The sequence below is a fragment of the Vicugna pacos genome, chromosome 16 (genome assembly GCF_048564905.1).
Source record: "Vicugna pacos chromosome 16, VicPac4, whole genome shotgun sequence".
In the NCBI taxonomy this organism is placed as follows: Eukaryota; Metazoa; Chordata; class Mammalia; order Artiodactyla; family Camelidae; genus Vicugna; species Vicugna pacos.
In genome coordinates, this window is record NC_133002.1 from 15,954,314 (window position 1) to 15,970,933 (window position 16,620).

At 43.7% G+C, this 16,620-nt stretch overlaps 1 protein-coding gene across 2 annotated transcripts in view; it reads right to left on the reverse strand.

Annotated features, from left to right (window-relative positions):
- The window catches only part of TEKT3 (tektin 3), a 30,576-nt gene extending 15,471 nt beyond the window's left edge, over window positions 1–15,105 (reverse strand). Inside the window, exons 1-3 of one of the 2 annotated variants that reach the window (XM_072938413.1) lie at window positions 15,029–15,105; window positions 6,087–6,694; window positions 3,944–4,027 (exon numbers count right to left, since the gene is read on the reverse strand). In XM_072938413.1, coding sequence (XP_072794514.1) covers window positions 3,944–4,027; window positions 6,087–6,665 — 663 coding nt within the window. In that variant the 5' untranslated portion in view covers window positions 6,666–6,694; window positions 15,029–15,105. Of the gene's footprint in view, window positions 1–3,943; window positions 4,028–6,086; window positions 6,695–14,423; window positions 14,534–15,028 lie in introns of those variants that run through there. The other variant, XM_072938412.1, reaches the window with a different exon arrangement.
- Between the last annotated feature and the right edge of the window lie 1,515 nt (window positions 15,106–16,620).

Here is a 16,620-nt window from a genome sequence, read left to right on the forward strand (position 1 = left end):
TCTCATGTGGCATGGCGGTTAAAGACATGCTCTGGCATCCGGCAGCCCCGGTTCAGATGCTGGCTTTGCGAATGCTGGCGCAAGGAGCAAAGGCAAGTTATAAACGAAGGGTGATAACACCCACCCTTCCGGGCTGTTGGGTAGATTATTCTGTGCCTCGCGGATGTTACCACCTCAGTGAATGGTAAGCCTTATGATGTGGTGACGCGGCTGGTCAGCATGATTTTAGCACTTGATTCTCAGCTCCACCCTGCTCTCAGCTGAGGAACACCGGCCAGGTCACTAGAACACTGAGTTCTGACCACAGATGGGGCCGCATGCCGATTCTCGGCTCTGTCCCAAGTTATTGCTGGACGATCGTTTCTTGGACCTCATTGTTCAATCCAGACGCTGCTTCCCACAGATGGAGGCTGCATATGCGGTTCTGGGCATCCGTGTTAAGTGAGCCTTTTTACGTTACACTGCCACCCTCCTAGCAGGTAGAATAGGCTACTGAAGTCAAACTTCTAAAATCAAACTACAGGGGGAGGGTATAGAGCTCAGTCGTAGAGCACGTGCTTAGCATGCACCAGGTCCTGGGTTCAATCTGCAGTCCCTCCATTAGAAAAATAAGTAAAAAGTAAGCCTAATTACCTCCCCCACAAAAAAACCTAAACACAAACAATTTTATTTTTAAAAAGAACTGCATTAAAAAGTCAAATTACAAGTCCGGTGGAGTCAGCTAGCGCAGAGCATCACCTGCAGGAGCAGGCACTCCGTTTCTGTGCACGATGCTGTCTGGTGACGGTATTCTCAAATACCGCACTTATCTTTGAGTGTGGGGAGAAGGGGCGTTTCCTTAGAGATCTGCATTCTCAGTCTGTGCTCTGAGTCAGTAGGAGATGACCCACCAGCTGCCCCTCCTGCCTCGGCTGGTTGTGAGGCGGCTCTGGTCCCTCAGGCGATTTAGAGGCAGGAATCCTAGATGAGCGGGGAGGGTATAGCTCAGCAGTAAAGTGCATGCTTAGCACGCACGGGGTCCTGGGTTCAATCCCCAGCACCTCCTCTGAGAGTAAATAAATAAATAAACTTGATTACCTCTCCCCACCAAAACAAAACAACAACAACAACAACAAAGAAATCCTAGAAGAGGAAGGCCAGCCTTTCTTGCTCCTGGGGGAGAGAGTCCACCCCAGGCTGGTATCAGGGTTCTGGTCAATACTGTCTCAGAGCAGAATCCTCCTGGGGTGGCCCCTGCTGAAATGCCTCCCTTGCTCTGAAATGCTGAAAGCTCTATTTGCCAGCATCTCCGGACCTCACTGCCTGCACGCTCTCAATAAGCCTCCAAGGCTGCAGCGTTTTGCCTTCTGCTTCTGCAACAAGAAGGAAGGAAAAGCCACTTACGGAGGAAACTACCCAGCTGGGAGCTGCCACAGAGCCGCAGCCTGAGCCCGGAACAGCAGCCCAGGGCCGCTGCAGGGGACGTGGCGCTGGAGGCTCGTTTGGCTTCAGAGTCCAAGGAGTTAGCGTGGTCTGGGAGTACCAAGGAGGTGGTCCCATCAACAGTCCCCCGAGAGGAGCCATTCGGTAAGAATTTGGTGACTATCACTGGCTGAATGCGCTTCACAGTCAACAGTACAAGTTCACTGCTTGAATTAATTGGCAATGACCAGTGCCCCCCAGCCCCCCCAATTAACAAATCATTACTCTAATTGCAGATTCATTTATTTTGAAGTAAAGCGGCCTCTGCTACTGACCTATAAAATATTCGCCTCTAAAGTAGTGGTTCTTGTGTTTTAAAAAATAGCTTTATCGAGATATAAGTCACATACAATAGAATTCACATACTTAACTACAATTCAGCGGTTTTTAGTAGATTCTAAAGTTGTGCGCCCATCACCAGAAACAACTGTAAGACATTTTTATTACCTCCCCCCGCCCCAGTCTGGGACGACAAAGGAGGCGGCAGATTGTTCTGGCTTGTGAGATTCGTCAGAGGTCAGGAAAGAAGGACCGGCAGGAACCCCCCTGGTAAAGCTACTTCGCACAGGACGCCTTGGTCCTAACCGTTCGTCCGCACCCGCAGGGCCTGCGGCTTTCACAGAGCCGACCGCACGGGCTTTCTGTAGCAGCCAGAGCCTTCTGCGTCTGTGACTTCAACTCACATTTCTTTCGGGGCATCAGGAAGTAGAGGAAAGGAAAGAGCAAAGAAAAAACGTCTGCTTATCGTCCTTCAGCTAATGGGTCACTGAAAATATTTAATGCGATGTGGAGAGGGACCCTTGACGACTTGTGAGGACAAAACTGCTGATGACCAGGCTGCTGGCCAGTGATATGTGCTTCCTTAAAGGATCCATTTCTTACCGGGGGCCAATCAGAGTCCGAAAGGTGGGGACTCTGCAAAGCCGGCTCAGGGACAGTGAGCTAATCGTTTGCTGCAGCAGGATCTCAGCAAGTCGGGATGGGAAGTGAGACTGAGAAGGGGGTGAGAGCCACACGGTGGAAGGACAGAGTGGGATGACAGGGTCCAGGAAGGGTCTTCAGCGGATGGAGATACAGGTGATCATGGGAAGTCCTGTCCAAGTGGAACTGGGGGAAGGGAAGGGGCCTGGGGATTTGACATGAGCCAGCTATGGAGGAGGAAGGGATAATTTAGGACAGTGGTGGGGAAAACGGAAAGCGGAGGGTGAGAAGCAAATCAGAGGAAGTCTGCAGGAGCTGGGAAGTGATTACAGGGGAGGGGAAACACCGGCCAGCAGGCCACGCCACGGTGACTGGAGCCCCTCGGGACCATCAGTAGAAAGGGGAAGGCAGAAGGCGTCCAGGCGGAAGAGAAGCTTCAGGAATGTGAACCCAAAAATGAGTTCCCAGCGTAAGTATGTTTGGCACTTGAGGATGCAGAACAAACGCTTAATAGAGTCTCTGGGTTAAAAAAATGAATGAAGCTTGGGAAGGGGCCCAGGTACATAAAAGCTGAAAGCTGAAGGAGTGGCAGAGATCGCAGGAGTCAGCCTAGGGGGAAAAGCCCCGAGAATGCAGAACGAGACCAGGTTCAACTGGCAGTGGGGAGGGAGAGCCAGCAGAGGAGCAGCACGTGGGGCAGATGGAACTAGAAACTTCGGCAAGGCAGTCTGGCTGCACAGCAAACATCTGCCAAATGCATATATCCTTTGACACGTTGATTACATTTCTGAAATGTGTTCTAAGGAAATAATCAGAAATACATACAGTCATCAGTAACACGCATGTGTGAGGGCAGGGACCACATGGGGAATCTCTGTACCTTCCCCTCCGCTTGGCTGTGAACTTCAAAATGCTCTAAAACATAGTCTTTAAAAAAGAAAAAAGCCTTTCCACATCTATAGTTAAGAATAAACATCGCTGAGCATTTAGCCAACAACAAAAAAAGCACCATTCAGATTTATACATACTGTACAATTCTAGCCTTGAAGATACATTGTGTGTCTTTAAGTTGGGTGATATCTAAGTATGATTATTAAAAAGACTTACTAAAGTCTTTATACTCTTATTATTAAAAAGACCTCTTACTAAAACATTATTAAAAATTAATAGTCATTTCTGTCTAATTGAATTTTGGGTGATTTTGTTTGTTTTTTCTTTTTTTATTGAAGTATAGTCAGTTTACAATGTTGTGTTAATTTCTGGTGGACAGCACAGTGATTCCGTTTATATATATATAAATATATTTGTATATATATATTCCTTTTCATATTCTTTTTCATTATCTTTTGTTATCCTCTACTGTATTTTCAAATTCTCTCAAATAGCCATTATTTTTATAACCGAAAACAATTTATCTCTTCTAAATGTTATAAACTTCTGACACTAACTCCTTCCTTACAAGTGTCTCTATGGAACATCATTTTTTGTGTCTATACATTAATCATTAACCGCATGTTTGCAACTAAGTTCCTTGTTAGTGAAGGATTTCCCCCACATTTACCGTCAGCAGCTCGGTTTCCACCTCATCGTGCACTAGATCGATTCCCATTCTCTTCTCTCGGTGGAACAGGCATTCCCGGGCCACCTGCAGACACACAGAGGATGGAAAACGCTGCCACAAACTGACAGAACCAGGGACTGGCACTTCTAATGACCTGTCTCTACACCAAGTCAGTAGATGCTCCCAGTTCCAACTTTTCGAGCCATTTTGTCAGACGTCAAACAAGAGATTCATCATCTGACAGCTAACGAGATCCCCGCTGCTAGTAAAAAGTAGAATTAGATCTTCAAAGTAGTTTGAAAAAAATTCCTAATTTGGAAAGCTGACAAAATGAAGTCATGGCTCTCCTTGATCCCCCCAAATGAGCACCTGAGAAACTTACTTGGCATGAATTCCTTCTAGAGAAATAGTTCCGTGACCTAAAACATAGTCTTCAACGTATTATTTCCAAACATGTTGTACTGAGAAGAGTGAGGAAGAAACAAATGATTATCTTTCCAGACACCAAAAATACCTGTGTAGCCAAAGACCCAGGTGAGTGTTGTTAAAGTGCCACTTGCTGTCTTCCTGTTTTATAAATGGCACGCCTTATCCATTTAAGAGGGAAAATAGAGAGAAGATGATTTAGCCATAGTCCTATCACTGTTTCATTTGTTTGTTTCTGACAGAATAGAAGCTACAATGTCCTTATACTTTCACATTATGCCTTTTTAGGGTTGCTGTTAAATAGCTGGCCTGAAGGAGTCTTTTGAGGCAAAGCATGTTAATGACTCCAACGGAAAGCAGCTCAGATAGCCAGCAACTAAATTATGTATGAAAGAACATTAAGTAAAAGCTAAAATACTTCTTTCAAAGAGTGTTTCATGACCTGGGATGACCGTACAATGTTAAATTTTTTAAAAGCATTAAAGACAAGCATATGTACACCATAATCTGGGTACAATGTCACTGGACAGAATCTTTGAGTGCAACTCTAACTTTTTTAATGGTACAATTCACATTCACTAGAAGATGAATTAATGGATTGAAGGGAACTCTGATTCTTTTCATGTGTATTACAAAATTGCTTTCCAGAAGTTTCTACTCATCTGTAGTCTGCTGGCAATATGTGAAGTATCCATCTTCTGCTCTTTGGCCAACCCATCACATAATCAGTTTTCATTTTTGCAAACTTGATAAGCCAAAGACACTAACTTCATTGACTTAGTTTGCATCTTTATTATTGAGTTTTAATTTTTTTCTTATATACGGTTGACCATCTGCAATCCCTCTTCTGAAGCAGCAGTGGGCAGGGGTCTCTGATAGCCCTCTGCCCACCAGACGTCCAGCTACTTGGTTCTCTAAACTCATCTGCTACAGATGCCATAGCTAAGACCTGCTGAAAACGCTTGTCGCCTGGAAAATGAGTCTCACACACATGGAGAAAACGGTGTCAGCTTGGCCCAGCCACATGTATACAACTTCTAAAATAACGTCTGTCCTTTGCACATCCTCAAGGACAGAATGTCTTCTTTCAACAGTCATAGAATGGGTTTGGGGGCCCATCACATACTTAGAGGGTTAGAGGTAATTGGACCCCACTCAGAAGCCAGGTCAACTGTAAACTGAATATACTTCAATAAAAATTTAAAAAATTAAAAAGAAGAAGCCAGGTCAGAGGCCAGCAACCAACTAAAAGGCTGCCTCCCTGACCACAGCTGGCTCAACCTCAGTCCCATTTTTCTATTTAATCAAACTCACTCCATCTCCTAAGAAGGTTGAGTTGATCATCTCACTGTGCCCTTAAGTTGAATCATAACGTATGCACGGAAGGCATTTCATGACACAGCCTGAATGAACAGGTTATTTTTTTCCCTCCCAAATAACGTTTATGTTAATCCGGGGACAGCACTGACCAAGCAGCCTATTTCAGATGTGGAAAGATGGCTTTTCCACCATGAAACACTGCCATGTCCTAAGAGTGTCGCTTTAATCAGCCTCCATGGCCCTGCATTCAGAATTCCTTCTATCAGAGTGATTGATAAGGGCTTGGCCTCCACAGGGGAAGTGAAATATAATTCAACAGGTAAGTAACCTCAGAAATTCAACCACTGGGCTATAATCATTAGCATGCTGTGTCCTTCCAGTAAGGTCTTATATTTACCTGAAGAGGGGCTTCTGTCTCCATCAGAGCCCTCTCCAGTTTTTTCTTAACATCTGTTAGTTCATTTGTCTCTCCAATCATTGCATCCAGCTCATGCGTGATTTCAGATTTCCAAAACCCTATGTCATTGACTCGTTCGCCCAGATTCTGGGTGGAGTCGGCCTGGGTCTTTCTTGTCTGTTGATACTTGTCTTGAATCAGGCGAGACGTGTCCACCCGCAGCCTCTCTGAATTGTGGCGGGAAGTGCTGGACTCCAGGCAGTTGGTTACGTTGGACCTGTACCAGTCATCTGGCGTGTACCTGGTGAGCAGAGTGGTTCTGTTGGAGACAAACGGAAGCATGGCGCTCTGGGACGCCCTCTGGGACCTGGCGCAGTACGGCTCCAAGGCCGGCGAGTTGGCGGCTGCTCTGTAGTACGTGCTCGGCCTCCAAGGAAGGCTCGGGCTGTGGGTCAGATTGTAGTGGGGGAAGCGGTCCCTGTAGCTCGATGCCCTGGTGCTGACGGCTGGGAGAAAGCTGGCTGGTGTTGGCCTGGGGTGGGCATAAGTCGCCGTCAGAGTAGAACCTAGAGGCTCCATGATGCTCGAATGCTATCTGTAAATCTCTCCTGTTTAAAGGGGTGGGGGCGGGGGGGGAATAGTCACAGAAGTTAAACATTGGTGAAAACTTACAAGTCATCACACTTGACTTAACATTCATAGCAGTGGTCTCTCACATGGTAGATACTTGTTCTAGTTTGATACCCACATTTACTCGTGATAACACATTCCAATTTTTTTTTCATTTCTTTGTCTCTAGACTATATTAAAATCACATTTTTTAGCTTGGCCATCTGAATTTTTGAAATATTTTTAAATTATATGAAGTAACACTGTCTTGTAACAAATTCATATTGAGAGTCTGAACTCTGCTTTTTTAACAGTGTGGGATTCAGATCTTGGCTCTGCTACTTCCTAGCTGGGAGACATTGTGCAAATTACTTAACCTCTCTGTGCCTCATCTCTAACTTGGGAACAACAGCAGTAGTCACTACTTTGGATTGTTATAAGCAGTATCAGCAGCAAGGGGTTGCTGCGTAGCACCTCCCCCTACCACCAAGTCTTCCTAAATAAACCGACAACCCGGGTCACACTGGTGTGGCTGGTATGTATACACAGCTCAAGGAAGTACCTGGAAAGTACCTAGATCCCCTTTTCCTGGCAGTTCGGCGCCTCTAAGCAACTTTAATATTGACGGGCAGGTTACGGCAGCCACAGGGCTGCGAGGATGGAGTAAGACGATGCTCAGTATTCGGAATGTTGAGCACAGTTCTGGGCCCACAGTAACCGCTCAATAAATGTTAGCTTTTAAAATTGCTAGCATGGGGGAGCATATAAAGTAAAAGATAAATAGCCATTCTTCCCCCACCCAGGTAAACGCCTCAGAACTTGGCAGTGTTAATCGTTCATTAATCATTGTATCATTCCACATTTTTGCCTTTTCCTATAACAACATATATCATTTTTAAATCTATATACATCTACCTCTATACATATGCACATAGCTTTTTAATTCAGAAATTGAATTATCTGAATCATTCTATGTATCATACCCGAACATGCATTTTTGAAAAAAAAACATATATATATATATATATACACACACACACATACATATATATAAAACCTCTCCCTGGGTTAAAACATGTAGAACCACTTGGTCCTTTTTACTAGCTGAAATGTATTCTAGTCTTGGGAATTTTGGGTCATTGTTAGTCCAGAAAGCCAAGGATGCCATAGACTGTGACATACTTTTCAGCATCTAAACATCATCATTCTGTTTGTGGTTAATGTCTACGGATCCATTGACTGAAAAGGAAAAACAGTATCAAATCCAGTTCTGTAGGCTGCTCAGAAGAAACAAACAAACAAACAAAAACACATTCAATAATTCTTGAAATAGCTGTCTCGAGGTTACAAAATACTTTATTTGTAGAACTGTGGCCAAAACCCACTCGGACCACATGTCATGAAACAGCTGCCCGCTGCCACCGGTGGCAGCCCTCATGACCCCAGCTCCCTGACGTTTTCCCCTAATTCTCCCCTCCCTCAGCCTCCAGACACCTTATCCTGGCCGAGCTAGAGTACAGTGGTGAAAAACAAACCACCTGCCATTTCTCACCTCAGTTTGAAACTGAAACACTGCTTTTTGAAAAAGGACATGCTAAGTAGCTTGAGACCTTAGGGTCCTTATGGCTACTTTTAGTTTCAACCCCTTCCCCAGGTCACATCCAGAAATAATCCAGTCAGTGCTCTTTCAGCAAGAAGTGGGGTTGGACCACCCTTGTTTGGCTTGTCTTAATTCCTGACAATGACCCAAAAGCTAACGCCACACTTGGTCCTTCAAGCATGGAATTCCAGGTGTAGAATTTCCCCATGTATTTACTCAACACCTATTATGTTGAAATCTTGAAGCATTGCAACCCACGTTTGTCAAATATTGACCCGTGAGTCATCGACTCCAAGGGGTGATGTGTGAAGTGCAGAGGTTCCCAAGCCAGGGGAGACGCACGCATTGAGAAAATCAATACAATTTACAAAGGGATCCAGCGATAGTTTGTAATTTGGGATGGGATATAATTTAGAATCTGGAATCTGAAGCAGGAGGGGGGCAGTAAGTTTCACGTGAGAGACAGTATTTCACAGCCACAACTGAAGCTCTAGCTCCAGTAGGCCAGCTTATAAGTCACTCAAGAGGACAGAATAAAAGACAACAGCATGGCAGTGTCTTGCTTTGGGGGTCATTACTGGTCAAGAAAATTGAGAATGTCATGGCCTAAGAAATATTTAAAAACTCAAAACAGATTTCTGGCCTCCAACCAGGATACAGTAATAGAAACTGGACTTAGCCTCTTACGTCTAAAGAACGAGATGAAACATATGACATGACTTTTTTCACGCAGTGCAGGACTCCGGTCCTTAAGGGAAGAGAAACAACCAAGGTGATTCCTCTGGTCACCTGGAGGCAATTTCCAGACTATAGAGAAATCAGAAGAAAACCAAACAGAGCCTGGCAGCACATGTGGGTTGAGGAGGAGGTCAGAACTCGGGAAGGCTGAGACAGCTGGAAGTCGTGCAGCAGATTCTGGTATAACGTGAATTATGCAGAAAGAGAGCTCCACAAGTCTACGCAAGGGTCCACTTGAGTCTTTGATAGTAACAGGTTGCACAGACATCAAGGGACATTCCACAAACTTTGGTAAAGAACGATGGCACTTTCTAGAGGTCACAGAGGGCAGGGAGACATCTTGAACCCAGACCAGTCAGAGTGGGGAGTGGTCAGTGATCACCTGGAGCATGCAGTGGGGACCCCAGAGAGGCCACACGTTAGGGTGAAACTGGCCTGTCTCTGGAATGAAGGTACTAAGGACTCTAACAAAGCTGGAATACAGGCTTCAAAGAGTTCAGACTAATCTACAAGTAGTTAAATCACCTGACAACATCAAGACACTCAACTATATAACATCACAATGTCCAGCATCCAATCAAAAATTCCAGACATGCCAAAAAGGAAAAATGTGGCCCATAATTAGGAGAAAAGTCAGTCAACAGAAAGAGGCATACAGACAGCAGAGCTGTGATTCACAAGTATTTAAAGGAAAACAAGAACATAATGAAGAGAGACACGGGAGACTTACAAAAGAGCCAAGTGGAACCTGAGGGGTAAAACAGACAATATATACGTATACAATGTATACTCATACAATTTCACTAGAGTGGATTGAGAGCAGATTAGATGCTGGAGAAGCAAAGATTAGTGAGCTCAAATCTAACCAAACCAAAGCACAGACTTTTTTATTAACTGGAAAAAAAAATGAAAAGAGCCTCAGTAACCTGTGGGATTACGTGACATCAGAGAAAAACCTTATTAGGCAGAAAGGGACAAAGATAAAAATTAATGAAGAATTCTTGTCAGAAACTATCCAAGCCAGAAGACAATCAAACAGCATCTTTCAAGGGCTGGGGGGAAAGTGTAACCCTAGAATTCTATTTCCAATGAAAATATCCTTCAAAGATAAAAGTGAAATAAAAGTTGTTTTGTTTCGTTTTTTTTTAATAAGAGCCAAAGCCAAGCTGCTTCACCAGCAGCTAGAAGAGTTGTTGAAGGAAATCCTTCAGGCAAAAGGAAACTATACCGGATGGAAACTTGGATCTCCACAAAGAAATGAAGTGTCAGAAATGGTCAGGATGTGTGCTGACAGAAAAAAATTCTTTTCTGACTCTTCAATTTCTTTAAAAGATGGTGGCTTAAGGTAAAAATAATAAAAATGTATTGTGGAGTTTATAATAAAAATACAAGTAAATTATGTGGTTATAATAGCACAAATGATGGGAGAGCACAAACGGAGAAGTATTATTGTGAAGGTCTTCTGACTCCAATGGAGTAACGTTATGTAAACTCACAGTGCAATCAGTTAAAAATGCTTGCTGTAAACCTGAGAGCAGCAGTTCTCAAAACGCAACCCAGGAAACCATAGGCTGCCTCAGACCTTCTCTGGGGGTGACAAGGTCAAAATTATTTCTGTAGTAAACCCCCAGACGCAATCTGCCTTTTTCACTCTTGTTTTGTCACAAATTTACAACAGCATCTTCCAGAGGTGACATGGTATGCGATACCACAACAGACTGAATGCAGAAGCAGACATGAGAACCCAGCTCCAGGAGAAATTTTAAAACTTCACCAAGAATATAAAACAATGCCATTCTTCTCACTAAATTTGTTTCAGAAAACATAGTTTTTTAAATGAAAAGTGTTATTTATGTTACTATATAACAGGTTGTTCTGGTTGTTCTTTAAATGCTCTGGTTATTTAATGTTTCAATTTTAATTTCTAGTATAGTAAATATCAATGGATCTTATCCACAGAAATTAAATCTCTGCCGGGTGTGCTCTCTGACCTTATCAGAATTAAGTTAGGAATCAATAATAGAAACGTATCTGGAAAAGTCCTCAAAGAGAAGGAAATTAAACGATACACTTTGAAGTATCCTACAGGTCAATGAAGAAATCGCACAGGAAATCAGAAAATATTTTGAATTGGATGAGAGTACACAACATACCAAAACTGTGAAATGCAGCTAAGGGTATTTAGAGTGAGGTTTATAGGTTTAAATGCTTATATTAGGAAATAAGAATGAGCTAAAATCAATGCTCTACACTTTCCACTTAATGGCTACGACAAAAAAAGCAAAGTAAACCCAAAGTAGAAGGAAGAAATAATAAAAAAGTCAATGAAATAGAAAATGAACAAATTTTTAAAAAAGCAATGAAAGCTTAACAATAAAATTGATTTAAAAAAATCTTGCTAGGCTGATTAGGATTTTTTAACAAAAGAGAGAAAAGTAACTATTATCAGAAATCAAAGAGAGAATATTATTAAAGACCCTGCAAACATTAGAAATTTAATAAAGCAATACTGCTGACCACCCTGTGACAGGGACTCGGACATCGGAGAGGAAATGGACAAAATTCTTTCAAGATACAAACCACCAAAATTAACCACAGAAGAAACAGACAACCTGAATATCCATATAAGGAGTTAAGGAAATGGAATCAATAGTTTAAAATCTTTCTTCAAAGAAAACTTCAGGCCCAGATGGGATCGCTGATAATCCTACCAAACTTTCAGGGAAGAAATAATACCAGGTTTTAAAAGCCTATTGCTTACTTGGGTGGGGTGACTTTTACAGTATTTAAATTATTCTCTAAATTCAAACTCAGTCTCTTCCTAAGAGGCCACGTGCAGCACATACTAAGATCATCAACTGATGCTGTAAATATCTCATAATTTGCAAGTAAACTAAACAAATTCTTTGGGAAAATGACTGAAAATAGCTGTGGAAAAATTCATGCCCTAAGTCATGCAATTGTTTCTGATTATACTTTTAGTCATGACCAAAAAGCATTTTAAGAAATGAGACCTGCTACAAAGTCAAAGACAGTATTTGACTGTATTCACTGAATGTGGGGTCAATGGTTATTTACATACTGGAAAAAATGCTATAATAGTCTTCTATAAATATTAACATGCTAAAAATATAATTAATCACACCGAGATTGTAAGTCCTGGAAAGCTCCATTTAAAACCCAAAAGGTGGCCTCAAGTTGGAGGAGCATATTTTATTAGCACATTTAGGCAAGACTTCACCATCATAAATATTTTATGGTATAAAAACCTGTAGATCAGATTCCACAGAAGGCATGACCAGTACAGAAAGTTTCCATGACCTGTTTCGCACCTTGCCTCGGCTCAGTGGCCAGCACAGACTTGAAAGGATCGCACACAACCCCGTTCCTTTGGTCGTATATATTTAATTCCACACAGATTCAAACAGGAGCAGAAATAAAACACTGCCCCCAATACATTAATAAGTGCCAGAATTAGAAGGAGTTACATCAGATCTCAACGTTTCAGTAATTTCTCTGGATGCATACATTAAATAAGGATGCAGAGAAAGTTGAATAATGTCTTTCCTCTTAAAAATAGTTTGAGAAGGAACTCTGCATTGATGGTGGAAGTATAAATTACTGCACGTTGGAGAGGTATGTGCAGCGTCTGTTAAGTTGAAAAGCACGTTCCCTATGACTCAACTGTGCAACTCTCTGATATAAACCCAGAGAAGTTCAAGTGAATACGTGCAAGAGAATGTTAGAATGTACAAGAATGTGTTTCTAATAATTTTTAAAAGGGAAAAGCCTATTCAAAAAGACACCTGCAGCCCAGTGTTCACAGCAGCACTGTTTACAATAGCCAAGACATGGAAACAGCCTAAATGCCCATCAACAGATGACTGGATAAAGAAGATGTTATATTTATACAATGGAATACTATTCAGCCATAAAAACTGACAACATAACGCCATTTGCAGCAACATGGATGTTACTGGAGAATGCCATTCTAAGTGAAGTAAGCCAGAAAGAGAAAGAAAAATACCATATGAGATCACTCATATGTGGAATCTAAAAAAGAAAAACAAAAAACAAAAATACAAAACAGAAACAGACTCATAGACATAGAATACAAACTTGTGGTTGCCAGGGGGCCGGGGGTGGGAAGGGACTGGGATTTCAAAATGTAGAATAGATAAACAAGATTGTACTGTGTAGCACAAGGAAATATATACAGGAGCTTGTGGTGGCTCACAGCAAAAAAAAAATGTGACAATGAATATATGTATGTTCATGTATAACTGAAAAATTGTGCTCTACACTGGAATTTGACACAACATTGTAAAATGACTATAACTCAATAAAAAACATTTACATAAATAAAAAATTAAAATTAAATTAAAATTTAAAAAAGGGGAAAGCCTAAAAGCCCATCGACAGGAGTATGCATGCGTAATTTGTGGTAAATTCATGTGAGAATTATCACACAACAGTTTAAAGAAATGACCTAGAGTGAGTATAGAATGGTACCATCATATATACTTTGTAAAGGACACTATATATTGGGTTTTGGGTAAGTACCCAAAGAGTAAAATTGTAAAAATATGCAGAATATAAGTAAACACTAAATTCTGGCAGGTGGGGAAGGAGAAAAGGGCATGTGATTCCAGAGGGATTGAGAGGAGGCTCTTTAGGGTCCGTAACAGTTGTTTGTTTTTTAAAAACAAGGCGTGGGTCCATGCTTGCTTGAACGCTTTTCTCATTTTGTGACGTATTTTCTTTTAAAAAGAAAAAAGTAGAATATTTTATCATATACCTCAAAACACTTTGCCTATTAGTCAAACTATTTGCTCTTTTCACAATAACCAAACAAGTCATTTTATCTGTTTCTAAATTGTTTATCTATAAGCATCCACCATCATCAGCTTCCAGGAAGAAAATACAGGGACTTGGTGTAAGCTGTTGAAATACGAGTGAGAGCTTCACAGGGCTGTACAGCCCGCCCCGTGGCTGCGTTTGGAAGACCGGGCTAAAAAAGCTGGGAGAACAGGGAACAGGGTGGGGGCACACAAGCACCACGCTGAAAAGCGCGGCGCTGCTGACAGGTGTAAGATGTTACACGATTTAGCAGCGGGTCGGGGGTTCGGACGCCCCTTTTCTGGTTCCGCACTTGGAAACAACTTCTCAATCCCCGAAGAGCATCAGGAGCGTGCATCAGGAAGGCAGGGGGCCAGCGCAAGCGTGCCCGTGGGCCTGTACGGTTTTTATTTGGAGGGGTGGGAGTAGAGGAGATGGAGGCGGGGGAGGGGGTGGGAATTCCAGAGTTTCCACGACGTCACCCCAAATTCTGAGGCCAGACGTTGGAGGGGTCGTCCCAGCGGCCGGCCAGAGCCCACGGGACCACTCACCTGTCAGCGGTGCCGGGCGAGGGGCGGGGAAGGGGGCGGCGGGCGGGAAGGGTCGCAGCCCCACCACCTACAACCCGCGGCGGCCCGGCCCGACCGGCCCCGCCTTGCCCCTGTGACGTCAGCGCCAGCGGACCACTCAACGGCCGCCCCTGCTGGCTCGCCGGCAGCCGATTGGCCGGTGGGAGGGGAAGCGGGCCGCGGGAGCGGAGGGACCCTGAGGGCGGGCGGGCGGGCGGCGGTTGCCATGGACGCTCTCGCACTTAGTAACCGCAGCTCCCGGGAGACCCGGAGGCGGAGGGGCGAGGGGTGGTGGGTCCCCTGCGGCGCCTGATTCCGAGCTCTCCCAGCTGCGCAGAGCTCGGTGGCCCATCCTGGGGCGCGGGATGCTGACCAGCCCCCGCATCTCCACCGTCCGCTGCCCAGCGGAGCTTCTTCCATGCTGGGATTATCTAGTGATCTTCCCACCCTTCCTCGCCCTCTGGAAATGATCCGGGGCTTCCGTAAACAGTAGCCTTTACTGTTTCGACGGGGTGCCGGGCCACGTGTCTCACACACATCACTGTTCTCCCAAGCAGCCGCTTCACAACCGTGCGCTGAGAGCTTACGATTTACATGGGGAACTGAAGCTGGGAGAAGCTCGCTGACTTCGGCAAGGTCACCCAAACAATAAGCGGCAGAGCCAGTCACGAAAGTCGGATCTGTCAGACTTCAAGGCACTCTTCCCACGAGCCAGCAGCCTCTGTGTGCAAAGAGCAGCAGAACTCTGGGAGCTCTGACCAGCGCTAAGAGAATGAAGCCCCCAGTTAATCATTCTCGGTGTGTCTGGGAACCCCTGGGTAACACTCCACCAAAGGGTGATGCTGAGGCTCTTGCTGCCAGGATGAGGGGGTCTGGCCAGTTCCTAACAGACCTCAGTGAAGTGATTACAGGCTGGGGCCTCCACTTTGCCAGTTCAGAAGGCTGGTTGTGTGTTTTCCGGGTTTATTAGGCGCTACCTCAGGCTGACTGAGCCTTAAGTCCAAAAGCTGCAATGCCACCACTAGGGTTACATGAAGCAACGTGGCACCTCTGACGGTGGAGACAAATGCAGGATATTTTTTGGCACTATACTGTTTTACTTCAGTCCTCAAACAATATAAAGAGGTAACAACGTCTGATGCCAAACCACACAAGTAATCACAAAGGAAAAAAAATACTAACAACCACAGACAGTCATTTCAAGGTGTTTCACAGCAGTGCTCTGGCAGTACCGGCAAGGATTTCTGGCCAACGGCTTCCAGCAACCCCCTGATCTTAGGGAAAAACAAAAACAAAAAAACACATTTTCTCCCCAATCATTTACACACTCTGAGACACTACACACCACACCACTACACTCACCAGACTTTTGTAAATCACATCTAAAAACATAAACTACATGTTGCACTCGATCACAACAAAGACTGAAAAGAAACGGTGTGGCAGGAACGTAAACAAACTCCAAAGTTTCCAGTCAGGGTAAAATATTCTGCAATTATACTCTGCACATTCACAGACCAACATCCAATGACGAAAAGCTAAGCATTAGCATGGTCACAAAACTGGACACGCCGAGTCTAGGCTCCCAGATGCCACCCAGGCACTGCCGACCTTGTCCTGTGACATTTAGAAAAAGGAAATAGAAAATATTGCCTCTGTAGCCAACCGTGTCTAATCTGCCTGTTCTTTCTAAATTATTTCAATTCCATAATTCCATTGTTATGGCAAGTCCTACAGGGAAATTGGAAATACTTGCATTGTCAAAGGTGGGAGAGGTGATAAAGAACATTTGCAGTCTAAATTTTACAATAACCTAAGTTCTTGAAATACATTCTTTATCATTGTGCTTGGAAATTACCCAGAAACCAATCTGGGACATTTTATTCCAACTTGCAGTCAGTGACATTCTTTCCCTTGACTGTTGTGCTGAGAATCAGGACTTTTGGAAACAACAGCGTCTATCTATCACTGGGTATGGGACCCAAATGGACTTAATGCACAAACTGTAACACTAATGGTTACAGAAAAGTGCATCGTGGAGGATTTATTGGGAAACCTTATTGAGCGTGTGATGCATTCATTGAGAATTTTATCATTGACAACAACAGTCAGGTAATATCAGTTGTCAATGTTCTGTTTTGCTTACGTTACTAGGGTTTTTTATAGGGTGGGGTTCACC